The sequence below is a fragment of the Lampris incognitus genome, chromosome 6 (assembly GCF_029633865.1).
Source record: "Lampris incognitus isolate fLamInc1 chromosome 6, fLamInc1.hap2, whole genome shotgun sequence".
In the NCBI taxonomy this organism is placed as follows: domain Eukaryota; kingdom Metazoa; phylum Chordata; class Actinopteri; order Lampriformes; family Lampridae; genus Lampris; species Lampris incognitus.
The window spans coordinates 59,307,535-59,327,286 of NC_079216.1; the positions used below are offsets into that span (position 1 = coordinate 59,307,535).

Below are 19,752 nucleotides of genomic sequence, written 5' to 3' on the forward strand. Positions count from 1 at the left end.
GTCTCCGCTGAGCCTACACCCACCAACCCCTCCTGCGACGGGCTGCGGGCGGCGTCGCCAACCCAAAAAGCGAGACGGAAACCAGGCGTGTGAGGCGTCTTCCTGAGACGGACCGGCAACCGTCACCTGGTTTACCTGGTGAGTCGACTGGAGAAGGTGGCGCCGCAGCCGCTACTCGCGTTAGCTTGTTTGCTAGCATTAGCATAATCACTGCGGCCACCAACGCCAATCAGCGCTTCGGCTATTTCGATACATCGTTGGATACTTCCGTCCGCACACATGGGTGTAATTTGCTTACGGTTAAGGGAAGGTGGGGGGGGGGGTAACTTCTGAAAAGCTGACACCACATTTGGAGTGGATCGAGGTTAGCGTCAGTGTCAGCGGACCGGGGGTCTTGTGATGCGCTGTGTCGTGACCGGCTCAGCAGTGCGGCTACCGGTGTGGTGAATGGCAGGTCTCTCACCCTCCACATTTCGCCCACAAGTCGAAAAAACAAATAATAAAGTCGCACTGATTCGATTCATCCGAAGGCTCCCTGGTGGAACTTGAGGGCGGAATCTCGGGGTTCTTGGCCGCAGCGCCCTAGAGGTGCTTTGGTCATTAGGCGCTCCAACATGGTCAACTCCTGCTAGGGTGGAAGACCGAATGTGCCAAAACTCGTTCGCTGGTTAAGGTACATAGGGCGTTCGTGCCTGGAATAATCGTGCAAGTTGAAAAAGCTAAAGACCAATAAAAAAAAAGGTGTAAATCGAAACATTACGGGCCCTTCCACACTTATGTTGTTTAGTCCGGACTTTCAGACTTTCCAGAAAAGTCCGAACCAGATTGCCAGGTTCGAAACCTCTTGGACCAGGGTACAGGGATCAAAGACTCGGTCTTTGGTCCAAGCTCAGGAGGTAGTCTCGGTTCAGACCAAGGTTCATGAATGTCTAATGTGAAATCAAAGGTTCGGACTTTCGGATCAATCATAGGAAGTGATAAAACAAACACAAACAGTAACACCTGGCAACAGCGAGCGCGCCTGGCAACAACGAGCGCACCTGGCGGCAACGAGCGCACCTGGCGGCAACAACGAGCCAAAAGTTCAAGTCAAGGTCCGCTGGTATGAAAGCAAAAGTCCTGAACCTAATGACTATAAAATGACAGATGTGAAAGCACCAGAACCAGACTCTGGTTCAGACCTTGGTTTGGACTTTCAAGTGTGAAAGGGACCAAGAGAATGTCTTGTTTTTTATTTCGCCTTGTTCCATTTAGTGTTTGGGTTTAGCGTTAGGCATAGAGGCTATTTCCATTTTCCATCAATTCATATCTAAACTGTGAGACTTGGTCCCTGCCCATCAACACTGTAGAGGGGGATCGTTGGTACAACGGTGCAAACAAAGATTGTGCTTACACTACAAGGTCTATGGTAGTTTGCCCCAAATGGGGCATCGTAGATGTCCCATTCATAGAGCCATCATAGATTTTGGATTTGCGGTTAAATCCTCATTCCGATTAAAATGAATAAATGAGTAGGTCTAAGAATGAGTGTTTCCCCCACTTCACAAACAATTTGTGAAAGCTTTTAAATACGAATGCCTGGATTGCTTGCGAGTGTGACCTGCTTAACCTGGTTTGCCAACTGCGGTGTCTGAGCCACCACTGCACAAGTCTAAGTCTAAGTTCTCCCCACCTAACTGATGGACCGGGGGCCACACTGCCTCATATAATAATAATAATACATTTTATTTGTGGGCGCCTTTCGGAGCACTCGAGGACACCTTACAGAACAGTTTAAAAAAAGAAGAACAAAAACAAGTAGCACTGTATCAGACAGCATAAAATCAAAACGGCAGTTTAATGCCAAATGGGACAAAGAAATATGGGGAAAAAATATATTTTGAACCCGATTTACTCATTATTATTTATTATTCCAATTTAATGGAATGCTTGTTACAGAAAAAGCATTTAACATTTAGCCCTTCTACTCTAGTTTTGGCACTTTGGTCCTCCACAGAAGAGTGCCAGGGCCTCTTATTGGCCTCGTATTTCGAGTCATTTTTCGAAAAAGAACAACGTAGACTTATTTCACAGCCTACTTTGTTCTTTTCATTACTTTGCCCAATTTTTGCTGCAGTGCAGTAATAGACATGCGGTTGACGGTATCTTAGTATTGCGTACTTGTCACTTTTGCTAGTGTACACCCTAAATCATCTTTTGGGCTGTTAAACCTTTCTCTAAAGTTTCTCTGACATTCGCTTATATTTGTCTTATGTTTCAGTTATATTTGTTCTTTGAGAAGTGAAGTGCAATTTTGTGCTTCACCTGACAGCAAAAGTACAATAAGTCCAGCCAAATTGTTTTTTGGTCACCCTTCCCAAATGCATGCAAACTTCGGAAAAGCATGCAAATCTGCCTCCAAGTCGTCTCCTTTGGTTATCTTGGGGATGTATTTGGAGATCCATCTCCATCCTGCATTTTTTGTAATGCAACAGCTACCAGGGCATTTCAAGTTTGTTGTGCATGTAAAGGTTTGACATTTTGTTGCCAAAGATTAATCTTCCCATTGAGCTGCTGGGATAGCTTGTGTAAAATCCTCAACACCATCAGCCATCATAGGTTTCCACCACAACCAGTCAGCTAATGACATGGCGGCCTGCTCTGTAATTTGTGACACTGTGGGAGATGTTAAGGTGGTTCTCAGCCCAAATTTACATAACCTAAAGTTGTTTTTTTTTTTTTCTTAACAAGGGCAGCCCCATTTATTGGCCAAACAGGTGAACTACAGCAAAATCAAGCAAACTGAAAAAATCCAGCCTACAATGACTGGACTGTTGGAGGCCTGAATAACAAACTAAAAGATAGTCTTCCAACACAATATTCCTTAATGTTCATGTGGAGATTGGCGGGTCTCTGTTCCTCAACACTGCTCAGCCCAAACTGTGTCTGCTTTTCAGTCCTTTTTGCATGATGGTAATCAGTGGAACAGGCTGCTGCTATGTGGTCCAAGCAGAGGGCCACGTCAGTTAGGGACACAAGGGGAGCAAGCACACAATTCCCAAGAGGCCATCCACAACGGTTCCATCCCTGGATGTGCAGCTTATCTCAAAAATAACATAACTATGCAGTATTATTTGTAGACATACTATTTTGATATTTTTTTAGACCTAAATGTATTTTCCGTCTTCTCCGTGACTGTTAGGGCCACAATGAAAACAAGGCTCGTATCTTGCAGCCCACAATTTATAAAGGACATCAAAATTGACTTGAATCAAAGGAAGTGATTTATTTTAGCGTAAATTACCATTCTAACAAAAACTATGGGAGTCAGAAGGTCTGGCCAAAAACAACACCAGAAAGGAGAAGCCTGGGCCAACCATGTGTTGAGCCGTCAGACCCAGAACTTCTCCATAACTACCAAAGCAAGCATAAACTAAACTAACAAGCAAACAAAGCTGGGAAAACAAAACCACTAGACCGCCATCCTCAAAGAGAAAGAACAAACAAAAGTCAGTAAAAACAAGGTAAAGTGCTGCAATGTTGGAGAGAGAGAGAGTGCGTCCACCCTTCACTCTTCTTTTAAAGGGGCAGGCCAGTCACCTGCAATCACCAAACCGGGGGCACCTGGGAGGAGGAAGAGAGACACCTAAAGAGAGAGTGACAAATTCTGCATTTTGAATCTTGTGTGTGTATCTGCAAGTGAAAGGTCTGCAGCTCGCCTCTTAAATGTTGATCATTCATTCATTCATCTTCAGCCGCTTCTCTGGGGTCGGATCACGGTGGTAGCAAGTTAAGTAGGGCACTCCAGACATCCCTCTCCCCAGCAACGCCCTCCAGCTCCTCCTGCAGGATCCTAAGGCGTTCCCAGGCCAGATTGTACATGTAGTCTCTCCAGCGAGTTTTGGGTCTACCCAGGGGTCTCCACCCAGTTCGCCATGCCCGGTAAGCCTCCAAAGGAAGGTGCCCAGGAGGCATCCTAATCAGATGCCCAAACCACCTCAACTGGCTCCTTTCGACGTGAAGGAGCAGCAGCTCTACTCCGAGCTCCCCCCAGATGTTCGAGCTCCTCACCCTATCTCTAAGGCCGAGCCCAGACACCCTTGCTCACACAAATCCAAAATTAGGAAAGTTGGTTGATACCACAAGATTTCTCAAATAGTTTGTGCTCACTTTTTAAAAACATCTATGAGAACCAGCAGGTGTTACATGAGGCGTAAAAGGCAAATAGCAGTAATAAAAATAGCATGCTTTATTTCGAGAGCTAAGTAAAACGATCATAGATGGGACACTTTCAGTTCCTGAAATGAAAGAACAGGATACAAACATGCCTCTGTGTTAAGTAATTTATTTTCTATGATGATGAAACTGTTCATTAGCCGAAGGGTAACATAAGTATGCTGTTAAACTAAAACATACTTTAGTCTGTTTAAAGCCATATGAACTTGGGTAAAGACAGCCAAATGAAAAACACATATACATTAAGAATACAATCCTAAAGATTTACATGCAAACAGATGTCCTTTTGAATAATATTTAGTAAATATTATTTACTATAGGCGTATTTGGAAAAATTGCTATACTGCTTAAAGCCACAGTATGTAAGATTTTGAAAGAACACAACCAGAGAATCCACACTCATCTCTGCTTCCTCCTTCCCTCCCGTAACACTTCCCTCCAAACCAAGTTCATGTGTCTGTGTGAGTCTGCTTGTCATACCTGGCAAAACTCATATTGTCATTGATAAGCTACACATGTAAAAAAAAAATCAGCAAATCTGTTAATTACACCATCATTACTGTCATGAAGCCCTTTTGTACATATAGGTGAAGTATTTCTAAAGAGAGAGATTGCTGTTTTCAAACAATGGCACTTAGTCTGTCCACAAGATCCGTAGTATATGCAGAATATAATCTATGCATGTAAAAATCATTCTTTTACCAGCACAAGCATTGAGAGTTTACCCAGGATCTATATCTTCTCTCTGAGACGAGCGTGCGAGCTAAAAACTCTGCAAGTTTTTTGGAACATGTTTGTGGCTAAGATTGTTTTAGGTCCGTTGTACTTGTGAAGTGTGCCTGTGTAGTGACCGAAAGGGTGAGATAGCAGATACAAGCGGCTGAAATGAGTTTCCTCCGTGGGGTGTCTGGGCTCAGCCTTAAAGATAGGGTGAGGAGCTCGGACATCCGGAGGTAGCTTGGAGTATAGAGCTGCTGCTCCTTTGCGTCGAAAGGAGCCAATTGAGGCGGTTCGGGCATCTGATTAGGATGCCTCCTGGGCACCTTCCTTTGGAGGTTTACCGGGCACGGCCAACTGGGAGGAGACCCTGGGGTAGACCTAGAACTCGCTGGAGGCACTACATGTCCAGTCTGGCCAGGGAATGCCTTGTGATCCCCCAGGAGGAGCTGGAGGGCGTTGCTGGGGAGAGGGACGTCTGGAGTGCCCTACTTAGCTTGTTGCCACCGCGACCTGACCTCAGAGAAGCAGCTGAAGATGAGTGAGTGAATGAATGAATGAATTTACCTGTGAAGTAGATGTCCTTATAGCCTATAAGAGGTGAAGCTCGCTATTTTCATCCAGCCAAGAGGGACCATACTACTGTTAACCGGGCTTCACCAGAGAATTGCTGAGCAAGCATGTCAAATTGCCAACCAGAAGGTCCTTCCCTTTGAGCTTCTCTGGTTGGTCAGAATGGTGAGGCTCGCTGTGAAACTAGAGGTGAACATGTCTGCACTGCTACCGGACTGGTCTATGAAACTCACTCACAGCAGAGTGTGCATCAGTTTGTCCACATGTTGATACGTTTTGGAGTGAAATTAAAAAAAACAACTCTTACAAACTAAAGCTTTAATAATATCCGATTGGCAGCCAAAAGCAGTTGAAGAAGGTAGGTAGTGACCAGTTGGAAGAGGAAGGGAAGTTGTGGCTAGCAGCAGGTTACCAACAAACAATATTAGCGGAGCCACCCTTATTATATAGCCTACATTAAAATCCACTACAGAGCAACTTCCATCTTGTAGCAGTTGTAGGTGACTTTCTACCACTCTGAAGACTATGAATCGTCTCTTTGAGAGAAGGTTTGAAGCGATCTGTGCCTATTGATGAGTAAGCCTACATGTTGTTTGAAATACAGTATTCTACAGCACTGTACAACAGATATAAAGAAACAGAGTACTGGAAATACCTCATAGTATAGAGAGACTGATGTTTGTTTTGAAACTGCTAATTTGAATTTCCTGACTTTTGTGGTTTTAAACCAAATCAGTCATCTCATTTAAAACAGGCTTTTGTCGTTAATTAGTAGCTAATTCCAGGTTCAGCCTTGTTTCATTTGCTTGGCAGTAAAGAAGGTGCTGTCATAACCACACTGGCAGCTTTCCATCTGAAGTGCTCGAACACTACCACAATTACCGTTGTATGCTTACTTGTCAATAAGTTAAAAGAAAATAATTTCGAATTGTAGCTTTGGCTGTTTTAACACTTGTTTGTCACCTTAAATCTGGTAAGATTATTACAAAGATTTTTGCCAGGACTGTTTGACCAAGAAGCCACGGGAAACAATGTTAAGTGGAATCATGGTTATTCAATTTGAGCAAGTAAGTAGATACTACTGGAAATCATATGAGACTAGATGGATGAGAGCTGTGGTATGCAAAGAAACGGCCACTGTTTCATGAGCGTAGTCACCGCAGCCCAGTTTTTAGACATTTTTGTGTCTTGCATTTCCTTTTTTACAGTCCAATAACTCTTTATTTTCCCTCAGTTGTGGAGGACTACAGTTTACAATGCCCGTGCTACCTGTTGTGCCAGAGAGTCAGAGTCATGTACTCGCTGAATTCGACTGCCTGAATCCGCTTCTGTCCGCTCTTCGCTTAGACTCTGGCAGACTCAAGGTAGGCTTCTTTACTGCGTGTCTAAATTCAGCTTTCGTCAGTAAATGTTTTATGGAAGATTGGGTGTGGCTATTTGTTGTTCTTTAAAAATTCCTTGCAGAAGATTGTGCAACCTCATGCAAAAGATAATGCCGTCTTTCTGATGTGTACATCTTTCACAGTGTACCTCTTTAGCTGTGTCAAGGAAGTGGCTCGCGTTAGGAACATCTGCAGGAGGGGTGCACCTCATTCAGAGGGAGGGTTGGAAACAGCGGCTCATTCTTACTCACAAGGTACTGCACGACTGTGGGACTTTTGGACTGAAATATTGTATTTGCTAATATTGTATAGATGTAATAACCGGTAGAATGATACACTGAAAAGGTTTCAGTTCTTATCTGTCGAGGCATATATTTTTTTAGCATACTTGTCAACTCTCACCTAACGTGCTACATTTCAGGAGGGATCTATCACTCAGGTGGCATGTTGCCCACACGACGAGGACTTCATAGCTGTTGCTACAAGGTTAGAGAGGGGCTATATATGGAGGAAACATGTTTTATATTGTTTTGCATTGAAAGGGTTATTCAACCTCATGACGGCATTGTACTTTTTTTCTGATCTAGTCAGGGCCTGGTGGTAGTGTGGGAACTCCAGCTGGAGCGCCGGGGTCGTCCAGAGAGAGTTAGTGTGTCTTGGGAGCACAGGGAACATGCCATCACGTCACTCTGCTGGGACACAAGCTCTATCAGAGTTTTTGCTGGGGATGCAGGGGGCAAGGTGTCCTTCCTCCGTGCCGGATCCTCCAAGCTGGGCAAGGTATTAAGTTATTGTGCAAACTGTCTCTTTCCTCCAAAAAAGGTAGTGCCCTTAGCAGTAAGACAGTATTGTGATTAGTGGAAGTCATGGATTTTGTATGTCAGCTTACAAGGTACATGTGAGGAAAAATTACAAGATACAGAAAATGCATAATCTCATAATATTTTATTTTACATTTTAGAGAAGTGTAAAATTTAGATTGGCTCTTAAGTCACAAGGTGATGTTAAGAATACAAAAGATTATCACTAACTCTAGAGTCAGTGTGTGTTTGACATTTGTGTAAATTGTGTAAATGCCTTATGTGGTCATATCACTCAATGGGAAGTGGGACGTCAAACCAATGGGCACTATCAAAATTGTAATACCTTCCCAAAATATACCCCAGAAATTCCTAATTGTAGCCATATGCATCTTACTTTCACATCTCTCTACAGTAATGTGTTTCTGATTGAACCTATGTATGATATTGATGAATCAGTGTCTTGGCCAAATGTGCTTGCCAGAAATCTTCATCTACCCATGACAAAATTATTAAAGGTCACTTCAGCAGTAGCATTCCTTGAAGCTAGTTTCCCAAAGAATTCCATATGGAAAAGTTAGGCTAAGCTGACTCCAAAGGTAACCCTTTGAAGGATCTGGGTAGGGAGGTAAACATTTGTGTGGGCACACTAGTCCAGCCATTTACAGTCTTGATTTCTCATTGTACAAAAGGTTAACAAAATAGTAAGAAGATCGACAGATATATTTAAGTTGACATGACTAAAGGATTAAAGGATAAATACCATAGCACAGTAAAGAAAACTAACCATGAAATTATCCATCCACTGACTACCAATTCATTCACTCATAGACCTTCAAAAGAACCTTTTTGAATCCTTTTAAGTTTCATGAGTTTCCAGAAAAAACAACCTATTTCACTATACATTCCCAACTCTTTTACTACTTGCTGTATGCATTTCTCTTGCCATTATTAATTTTTGCCATACCCCTTTAATTTGATTCTCTCTTTTATATCCAGGGGTCAGCATTTGTAATTTTCCCTGTTCAGACTGTAACCATTGTTGACTCTCGAGTGGTTCAGCTGGGATACCAAGATGGCCGCCTGCTTGTGTCCTCTATGAGCCGCTGTTACCTGTGTGACACAGAGAGGTGAGGACGGTCACTATTGACAAGAGAAACCCCCATCAGTCTATTGGAAAGCAAGGAAGCATAGTAAGAAGAAGACATTTTTTCTCAGTCAGAAGACGTAGGTTAAAGTCCTCATGTTTGTGAACATCTGTAAGGTTTAAGTGTGCTTGAGCTAAATAGTGAAACCCTTGAAGTTCCATGAGTGTATTGTTGTTGTTGTTGTTGTTGTTGTTGCTGGACACACGGCATTGGTAATGATTCTGAAAGGGTCATCTTTTATACACTTTCTTTTGATCAAATGACATCCAAAGTCTGTACTTCAACTTGGGACCAAAATTAATGGTTTATATTGCTTTATCTCCAATTTGCAGTGGTAACTGAAAAGCTAAAACTGATTTTATTCACAATGGATGGTATTTTTAAGCTTAAAATACTTTATTTATTCTGTAAATTATCACATGGTGGGGAAAAAAATACATATTGGACAAAATCATATTTTTATAATTGGGACCCCTGTGCCTGGAATGTCTACATGTAAATGTTCTATTGGTGCTCATTTTAATGGTGCTATTCCAGGGTTTTTGTTAATCCTCTGTCAGTAATTCTGTGTCTTTGTCTGCCGGCTAACAGGGAGAAGTTCTGGCGTGTTGGAAACAAGGAGCGTGATGGAGAGTACGGAGCCTGCTTTTTTCCTCAAAGCCGAGGAGCAACAATGGGTCAGCCTCCGCTGCTGTATTGTGCTCGCCCAGGGTCTCGCATATGGGAGGCCAATTTTAATGGAGAAGTCCTGAGCACCCATCAATTCAAGCAGCTACTGACTTGCCCTCCATTACCGCTCATCAGTTACAGGCATGTTCCATTTTGTGTGGATTTTTTTGGTCATTATTGTTGCTTTTGATCATTTGCTGGATAGACCAGTACCCTAATTTGTCTTCGGTTTGTCTGATACCTGCAGAAGGGAGCCACATTACAACCCCACACAGAGGACCTCCCAGTCCATTGCTTTTCCAAAGCTGCTTCATATGGGGTAATATTAAGCATCTTTTCTATATTTTAAGAATGTTGCTCTGGTGCTAGAGCTGCTGCCTCACTCTCTCTCCCTCAGAGCCACTTCTGACTCCCTTTTCTCTCCTTCTCTGGTTCTGTGTCCACATCAGTGTCAGTCCAGGTCCCAGTTTCACTATGGTATATGATCACAGATCGTTAATCAGGCACACTTGAGGCTGATCCTCCCTATTACGTCTGCTCTCCCAGGAACCACTGCCCCCTCTCTCCGCTTCCAGCCGAAGCTAAACCGCACCCCACTACCACAATCTCCTTTTCAAAAACAGGGAGCCCACACAAGGATCAGACATGTTGTAGTATGTGCCAGTCACAAAAAATCATGCTCTCTATCAAGCTAAATAACTTTATATTGCACTTCTGAAAATGTTTTTCCTGCTACATTTGTGCCATTAGTTGTCATACTACAAGTTTGTTCACTCTGGAGGTATTGGACTATAGCTAACGCTATGGGAATGCTGGGCTACAGGACTTTCTGCTATCACAAGCGCACAAACTCTCAGCTAACTGGGATTTACCGTCAGGTGCAAAAAGTAGTTCCCAACCAAATCGCGTTTTGCTCCAATTCAAAATATGTTCTGAATAAAAATAAAATAAATGAAGATGCAAGTGAAGAGTTTCTCAATACAGAATCACAAAACATTTTGTCAGTATGATTTAAATTATACCCAAAAAAGTTTTAAGGAAGTCTCGGATAAAAGAGTGAAACTACCCTGTAATTATGTGAGTTGTCAATGTGGAAAAAAACATGGTCTTGTTTTTACTTTTTCATGTAGGGACCAACATTTGCTTTCCTGGACTAATTCAGCTATTTATATCTTCACACCACAAAGTGGTCAAGTACTTCTCTGGACTGAAATCCAAGGTATGAGTAGTACTTACTTGGAACACTTCCAAGAGATTGAGAGGTCAAATTCTTAGCTGAGCAATATTGTCTTTATAGAGTCTCTTCATGCTGCATGTCTTTTAGTACTGTATAGTCAAAAGTGTGTATTTATCATAATCTGTTTCCATGATGAACAAGTATGGAATACTTGATTATTATAACTGAAACATTTATTTACAATCAGAATTTATTGTAATTAGTGATATGATACCCTCCTATAGTCATATAAGAAACTAACAGTGCAGTAAAATATTTTTATTCTCAAAAATTCAAGACTAGTAATCATGATTTGTTGGGATTTTTTCGCAGATTAATGATTAGCATTGGCCGTAATCATGTAGCACTATTAATCTGTCTTCTTAATGAATCGCCGCTAATCGAATCAAACCCGTTCTCTGCTTTCGCAGATGTGGTCGACATTGGAGTCTACCGCAGTGAGCTCTTCTGTCTCCATGGCAACGGACATCTGTCCCAGCTGTCCTTGTTGTCTGCAGAGCGTTGCATTGAGCGCCTGTTGCGCAGGGAGTCCTGGCCTCTGGCTGCTGCCGTCTGCTGTATGTTCCAGCACGCCATCACCCCAAGCAGAGTAAGGTGAACCGTTACGGTCCCTGTATTTGCACACCGCTCAATCAGAAGGTCATGAATAGGGTTGCCAAATTTAAAATCTGTTAAAACCAAACACCATGCACGTGAGCACACACAGTCGTCGTGCATGTATGAGTTTGGGGCTCAGATGTTCTACCATGGCACTCACAGACAACTGTGCCATGAAGTCATTCAGCTTGGGGCCTATGTAGACCGTATACTCCGCAGTAGCCACTCACTTCAGTTTGTGTTGAAAGCTCGCTGCTGTGTTGTAGGTCTTTTAGCCATTCATCTTTGAAATGACACAGCCGGCAGACTTTCTTGGGCTGTGATTCAACCATTTTGAATGATGAACATGACAGCTTGACAACTGTCAAATCAGAATCATCAAATTGCATTTACATGTATTTTTAAAAAAAAACCCTGTATGCATTAAAAAAAAAAAAGCACCTGACACACACTGCCTGCCGGACTAGTCTAAATCACGAGTTTGTTTATTCTGATTGCATAAGTTATAGTCTACTTTGTTTCCTGACTTGGAAATCGCCGCATGAATGAGATGATATACCTTATTTTATGCTCCTCTGAAGGGTTGAGTCTAATAATTCGCCGGGATGAATGAAACACCTGCTGATAATGTCCAAATTCCAATAAGGTCACATTAGAAAGACAAAACAATTTCTCTCTTTTCTTCTGTTTTTACCCTAAATTGGTTTTCAAAACATTACACTAATATGACGTTCATTCAATGAATTAACATGGATCTCTGATGAGATGATGGATGGTAATATCTAATGTTGTGTTTGGTTAGGTAAAGGGGGAAAACAGACACTAGGGTAGTCTTGGAAGAAATGTTTTAGAAAGACTGCAACGTTAATAAATACGGTGGTCAAATCTCAATCAAGTCAACCTATTCAAACAGGATGTTTAGATTGTCCAGCCGACCCCACTAACTGGACCTTTACAAATAACTTGAAAACCAGATGTTCCAGCTCAAAACCGAGCATCTGGCAACCCATCATGGATCATTCCCTAAAAGTTAGCTTTGTTCATTGCTCCTCTCTAAATTCAGGCAAGGAAAGTGATTCCCATCGACCGTCTAGACCATCTGAGGTCCCAGCTCACTTCCGCCACACATACGGAGCTGATTGGCCAGTTGGAGGAAGTAATTACCAAGCTAGAGCCTTTAGATTCGGCCTCAAGCAGCCGCAGAAGCAGTATTTCTTCACATGTAAGTTTCATGTCTTCTCTGTATAGTATCAGAACCAGAATCAAGTTTATTGGCCATGTAGGTTCGCATGTGGATAGATGTATCTGCAGATTATGAGCAAATTGATACACATTCACTTCAACATCCCACTTAGGAGAGCTTCAATGTTCTGGATTGTGGAATCTACCGTGTCATCAGCCGCAGGGGCAGCCAGTCAGATGAGGAGACGAGCTCTCTTGTCAACCAGTCGATGTCGGTGGAGGAGCGGCTCAAGGACTTTACTTTTGGGCAGGAAGAAGATCAAATGGAACACGGTAAATAGCTACTGCAATGTACCATCTGCGTTTTTCCAAAGGAGAATTGGGGGAAACAAAGGAAAAAAACAACAAGATTTCAGTAAACTGTAAACAAATTCCAACTGAACAAGTAAATACCATTCGGAAATATCCAGAATGGATTTTATCCATTCAGCTGTCATCCTTCTTGTTTGGTAACGCCAATATTTCGATTCAGTTCCTTCAATGTTAATAAACAAGCATTGCAAGCTCTTGAGTGTACCTCCAAGAGGCTGTTGCATGAATTTCTGTGTAAACTTTGTTGAATGGTTTATAGATTATAAGCACTTAAAGAGTTTAGTGTGCAATGAAAATAGTCAAATATTATCAACTGGATCGGGTAAGACTGTTAGGAGGGAAATTGCAACTCCAACGATTAACCATCATTGAATTCACTGTACATTACTGTCAGGAAAAAGATTTTCTTCATATTCAAACTAATCATTGTCTTGAAAAGAATTTGGGTCTTATTATTGATATAACATTGGTTTACATTTTGTACAACCTTAGCCAGAGGGCTTATCAGTGTAATGTCAAAATTTACCTCCTATTCTTCATACCATGAAACAGTTTCTGTTTCCAGCTTGTATGTTTTCATGTATGGGGGAAAAAACTTATTTGTTTTCTCTATACATGAAACTGTAAATGAAACTGGTGCGCTTTCTTCCAGGGAAATTCTCAACTTTGATTTACCAACATACTCTATGATACTTGCGGGGCAAAAATGTTGAATGGTGTCCAAATCACTTTGAGTGAGGATGGGAGGTAAATGACATCCTGGGGACCTATAAGTAATTTTCTGTTGGCCCAAAGCATTGTGGCACCACTAATATCACTATTCTTGTCTGTTTCACCATATTCTGTACACATCACTGTTTTGTGTTTTGGTTTCCCTGTGCAGTATTTCATTTATGTCACACCTTAAGTGGTGTTTGGCACCTTGGCACCATCTGCTCGCATTTTGTGCCATCCCTGTCATCGTTTCTCCTCACAGCTCCATCCATCTCCATTCTTCCTTTGGCTCTTGCCTCCATCTTTATTCAGATCCCCCGAGCAGTGAGCGCATGGAGAGTGAGCGGTCTGAGCCCGGCTTGCAATTCCACCTCCCTCTCTCATTCCGCTCCAAACCCCCCCGCATCGGGTTGCAGGCTGTCAAAGACAGGTGACGCACCCACAGAGTTGAACAACAGACGTAGTAACTGAAGTATGACGTGTTAATAACCACTGTGCCATAGAAGTAGCCTAGCTTTGAGTTGTAGTGCCTCGCTTTGAGTTGTGGGAATGAAATTGTTGGGTTTGTCCAATTTGTAGAGGGTTTTTTTTTCTTTTCTTATAGGAAGTGAAACTCCTGTTCCACTTTTATCTGTTATCTGTTTTTAATGCCTTACTTCCTCTTTCCATTGAAAACCCAGAGTGACTTTTTTTTCTTTTTGCATTTTTCATCATGGTAAATGCATGTGTTCTGTTTCACCTGAAGACAGTGTTCGCTTGGTGTTGACTTGTGAAGTGGTATGCTGGTCTTAAGCCTACTTCCCTGCTTGTTTGTATAATTCACATTGTTCATAGAAAGATGAGTTGATTATTTTGTGTACTTGGCAAAGTAAATGAGGGTTTAAAAGTTTTTAACTTTCTTTTCTCAGTGTCTCCAGCTTTGTGAAGAAGACAACGGAAAAGATTAATACCCTACAGATGAACACTGACCGCTGGCCACGCCCTGACCCTAGAGAGACCAGTCAGGTTGACATTTCAGCCACCACAGAACCGTCTCCTGCAGACCCTGAAAATGAGTGAGTACGGGGCCTATAAAGATTTACTAATATCTTTATATCTTGATGTGTTAGAATATTGTAGACCAACTTCAGAATTACGTTTGGGTTCTTATAGATACAGTGTGGTGAGAGCACTTATTTTGATATTCACCAGCGTTTTATTTGAAATGTGGTTTCAAAGTATGGTTACTTTATGCCTCAGAGAACTGCAAGGAACATGATCTGCAGACAAACTGTACACACTGTTGAAGCTAGGGAATGTTATATTTATAATTTAGTTATCTGGCATGCACCCACATAATTTGCTCTAACCTTGGTGCTTATTTCAGTCTCCTTACACCCAAAACCATTATTGTTATCAGTAGACCTCTTACAACGGATCAAACAGAAGCACCGAACTGTATTTTTTACAAAACAAGTGGTACTGATTTGTTTCTGTGGAACAAGGTTTGTTTCAGAATCAAATAAATGCAGAGAACATGATTTATACATGTCCATTATGTCTGACATCCAAGTAAAGTAATTCACAAAAATCATTTCCTGGACACAAAAATGACATTATTTTGTTTTTGTGCCACACGTTTCATCTTGTCCAGGGTTTATATTGAATTATCAAACACAGAGACCGACCTGCAGGAGCTTGAAAAAGCAACACAGCAAGCTGTGTGAGTACAAGGCAACAATTTGTCAGCATTCAAACTCTTTAGATCTCGAGATTTTTCCTTTTGTTTTTCAAGCTGAGAATTGAATTATTGATTTTGCCTTTATCAGCTCCCAGATGTCGGATCCTTTGATCCTGTTGGACCCAGATTGTCTGAGAGAAGTTCTGTTTGAGTGGCACTCTGTGCTAGAGAGAATTCTGGGGCCTGTGGAGCTGGGATCAGCTGAGGATCGCTCAATTTTGGATAGATCAGGAGAGGAGAGGCTAGAGAGGGACCATCCAGAAGCCGCTCCAGAGCAGTTAGAGCAATCTAATTGCTCATTAGAGGAACCAACAGAACGTGTTGAAGGTGAGAGGAGAGAAAATTCCTTAGACCTGGAAGAGAATGAGGATCCAAGTGAAAGCCACCTGACATCTGAGTCCTGTGAGAAAGTGGCTGTAGCTTCAAATGGGGGCCAGTCAGAACCTGTGCAACTGGAGTCTTCCAAGCCTCTACCGTCAGACCTCCTAGCAGATCTCAGCCAGTTGGCCATGTTGTACCTGGAACTTAGCTGCTTCAGTAAACAGGTGGGGCCGGGAGGGGTCACAGCAGTGGGGGTAACAACGTTCTTGCGCCGCTACTTCTTCCTGCTAGACCAGGAGCGTGTGAGAAGAATGTGCCTGCTCCGTTACCAGCAGCAGCCTGAGGTGCAGCGCTCCTTCATTGAGGCCATGCTAGGTCAGAAGCTTCCTTGTTGTTTTCTATCATCCTAAGTAATCATTGAAGGAAATATTAAACACTTTTCCTGTTTCTCTGTAGATCTCACTCAGTCTAGCAAGGTGGTGGAGGTGATCCGGAGAGGGGATTTGCTGAAATCCCTGCGCAGCCTTAAAGAGTTACATCCCTGGAGTGCTCCCCAACTCCTCGCTCACCTTCACAGGTTGGCACCCTTATCTCCTTTAAAACCCCTCTGTGCATAAATACAAACATTGTTGGTGCTGTGCAGCTATGCAATGTAAAGTGATCACTTTGGTATTTTCTAGGATGTATGAAAAACACGGGGAAGTGGCTGTACGCTCTTTTACACAGTTCTATCCCACAATTACCCCTGCTGACATAATGGCCATGGCTCAACAAAGCCACTTTTTAGCATACCTGGATAATCTGGTTCATTCACAGGCTGAGGATCAAAGGTACCTCTTCATTTTCTTTTCTTTGACCAAAAGGAGAAAAAAAATTATCACCCTTACTACTGAATCTGGTGACTATCTCCTCTTGTAGGCTGTCATTTTTGGGGTCCCTACTTCAACCAGAATCATTGCGACAGGACTGGCTTGAGCTGGCACTGACCCATGATGCGCCTAAACTATCTGATACCCAAGCCCCTGATGGACAACCCAGGTCTGGTGCTTTTCTCAAGTTGAGCATAATATAAAAATGACATTTTGCTTCATCTGACTGCTTTAAGCTAGCTTTGTGTGTCTGTTATTGTAGATGGCATTCCCATTTTTTCAGCTGGGGATACGGACGCCTCCTGTGGCTCTTAGTTCATCTTCCTGCAGACTTGTCCTCCAAACAGAGGATGGCAGAAACCTGCCGCAACCATGGGTACTGTTCACTTAACATTCTGTCATTTGAGAAAGTTTTAATAATAATTTGGGAAGAAGAATGAATGATATAGTTGTGTGATAGTTAGAGACTGCTTGGCCTTGAACTGCAGCAACCAGAATTCAAGCCCTTATATTAGCAAAGCATCTATGTTGCGGACATGCAATTCGATTAGAAACTAATCTCTACCAGCTCTATAGGTAGCAGTGTGTACCTGACCCGACATTCTGGCTTCTCCATAGACGGGCAGCAAAAAAGAATTTCCTTATTGGGAATAATAAAGTATACTGTTTCATAATAACAACAACAACAACACTTACAACAATGGTAATAATAATATGGCTGTATTTGCAGTTGCAATTGTGATAACTTACTACTGTAATATAAGTATTATTAGTTATATGATATGTATGTTCTTTATGTAGGTACTGGACTGGCTATCTTTATTTGTGCTCTGAGCTGCAATATCGAACTGAGGCTTTCTCTGCCATCTGTCGGCTGGATGACATTAGTCTGCTGGAGGAACCTCATGGTAATATTGGTTCCCAGAATATTTGTCTTTCAGACTCCAAGGTCTGTATCCTAAAATTTGAGAAGTCTCACCATCACAAATTAATTACGTAGGCTGTTTTGTTTCCCTGTATCTCTGTTATTTTGTCAGGTGTTGTGCCTCAGACCTTGGACGAGTGGAAGCTCCTCATCCAGCTGTCCCAGCAGTGCAGTAACTTGTCACAGACCGTTGCGAGCTCCAATGGCGGCGGCTCGCCTAACAGTTCGGAAGATTGCAGCCGCCAGGTGAACCCAGAGAACCTGACCCTGAGGCTAGCTCGAGCCATGGGACCTGACCGCGCCCTCGCAGCTTTGGAGGAATGCGGGGTGCAGCTGGCCCTTCCAGCCCAATCCACGCTGGTTTGTGAGCTGCTTAAAGTGGCTGAGAAGAGGCAGAGGTGAGTCAGGGTACTCACATCCAAGTACTTAAACTTAAGATAAACTTCCTAATTTTTACTCAGCTAGACAGGGAGGTATTTTCAGTGTTTGATATTCTGACATCTGCTATGTGGATGCCACGTACAGTCACAGTCAAACAAAACTAGACATAAAAGTTCAAGGGTCGGGCGTCCGGGTAGCGTAGCAGTCTATTCCATCGCCTACCAACACAGGGATCTTTGGTTCGAATCCCCGTGTTACCTCTGGCTTGGTTGGGCATCTCTACCGACACAATTGGCCGTATCTGCGGGAGGGAAGCCAGATGTGGGTATGTGTCCTGGTCGCTGCACTAGCGCCTCCTCTGGTCAGTCGAGGCACCTGTTCAGGGGGGAGGGGGAACTGGGGAGAATAGCGTGATCCTCCCATGTGCTACGTCCCCCTAGTGAAACTCCTCACTGAAAAGAGGCGGCTGGCGACTCCACGTGTATCGGAGGAGACATGCGGTAGTCTGCAGCCCTCCCCGGATTGGCAGAGGGGGTGGAGCAGCGACTGGGATGGCTCGGAGTGGGGTAATTGACCGTGTACAACTGGAGAGAAAAAGTGGGAAACCCCCACCCCCCCAAAAAAAGTTCAAGGGTCTTGGAGGCTCCCCCACTGGTTGGGGTAAATACTCTAACATGGTTTAGTTCTGTTTATCTATACAAGACTAGGAAAATTCTAAACACAAGAAACAATAATCATGAGTAAGCCATTCATTTCAGTGTTTATTATTTGCCAAAGTTTTAAGGGAGGTGGCATTGCAATTAGGGACACTGTTCTTCAAGCAGAAGGCCTGGGTTGGTACATCTATGATGGCTAGCATGTTCCCCCTACAACATCCTACCCACTCATGTTCTTTAGCCGACTTATGTTGAGTTCTTCAATCTACTGCTACTACTACTACTACTACTACTTCTACTTTCGGCTGTTCCCGTTAGGGGTAACCACAGCAGATCATCCATTTCCATCTCTTGAGTTGTTGAGTTCTTCAGTCAAAGCAACTCATTTCTCCTTTAGAGATCACTAGAGTGCCACAAAACTCGATCCAATCTAATTAAATGGTGATTGTTTTGAAAATAAAGATTAAGAGCCCAAATAATGAAAAAGAATCCATTAAATAGCCATTACTAGAGAAATGGAGCCTGATTTTCTGTAATTTTGTCAACAATGTGTTTTGATGTCTTTGTTCTCCATTACAGAGCTATGATTCAGACCATGCTTGAGCGCTGTGATCGATTCCTCTGGTCTCAGCACGCCTAACCGAGGCGAACGCCATTCGCACGCACTGCATGGAGATCTGCTTAGCTTAGCCAAGCAAGCTACCTGCTGTTGACAATGTGACAAAACTCAAAGGTCATTAGTCGAACTTCTCAAATCCAGGTAAAAGCACAATGTCTTCCCAGTGAGGAGAGAAAACAGTTTTTTTTTCTCCTTTATTCACAAACCCCGCGACCCTGAGGGCAGGATAGGCGGTTTGAATAATGGATGGATGGATATTCACTAATCTGTAATCATATCAGCATGAAATTTGAGAGAAAGCTTTATATTAACCAAAACTCGTTTTTTCTGACATCACTTAAATCACGTTTTCTAATTAAACAATGTTTGGAGGGCATGTAAGGTTAAGCAAACATACCTATATATTTGCAATAAAATGCCAAATGAATAGCTAGACTTAAATGGCTGTGACAAAAAAAAGGAGTAAACTGTGAACAAATTAAGTGTCTGAGTGTGCTTGCCTCTGAATATTTAAGTGAATAAACTGTATGAATTATGTCATTTTCTGTGTTGTGTTTTAATGAAATGCACGTCAACACCAACAACAGCGCATACCCAGAGAAGTTTGTGTCCGTACTGCTGTAGTATCTACCGTGCCGTGCCCGTACACACAGTC

At 42.7% G+C, this 19,752-nt stretch overlaps 1 protein-coding gene across 1 annotated transcript; it reads left to right on the forward strand.

Moving 5' to 3' along the window:
* The first annotated feature begins 40 nt into the window (after window positions 1–40).
* On the forward strand, window positions 41–19,627 carry hps5 (HPS5 biogenesis of lysosomal organelles complex 2 subunit 2). The gene is made up of 23 exons (XM_056281941.1): window positions 41–138; window positions 6,740–6,869; window positions 7,031–7,141; window positions 7,309–7,373; window positions 7,475–7,667; window positions 8,687–8,817; window positions 9,427–9,645; window positions 9,752–9,823; window positions 10,635–10,723; window positions 11,152–11,330; window positions 12,402–12,560; window positions 12,694–12,853; window positions 13,919–14,036; window positions 14,515–14,661; window positions 15,240–15,308; window positions 15,415–16,022; window positions 16,104–16,224; window positions 16,328–16,477; window positions 16,566–16,685; window positions 16,779–16,892; window positions 17,318–17,424; window positions 17,554–17,839; window positions 19,058–19,627. Exons 2-23 carry the CDS (start codon window positions 6,762–6,764, stop codon window positions 19,116–19,118), a joined length of 3,387 nt encoding a protein of 1,128 aa, XP_056137916.1. The 5' UTR covers window positions 41–138; window positions 6,740–6,761; the 3' UTR covers window positions 19,119–19,627.
* Window positions 19,628–19,752: the final 125 nt, after the last annotated feature.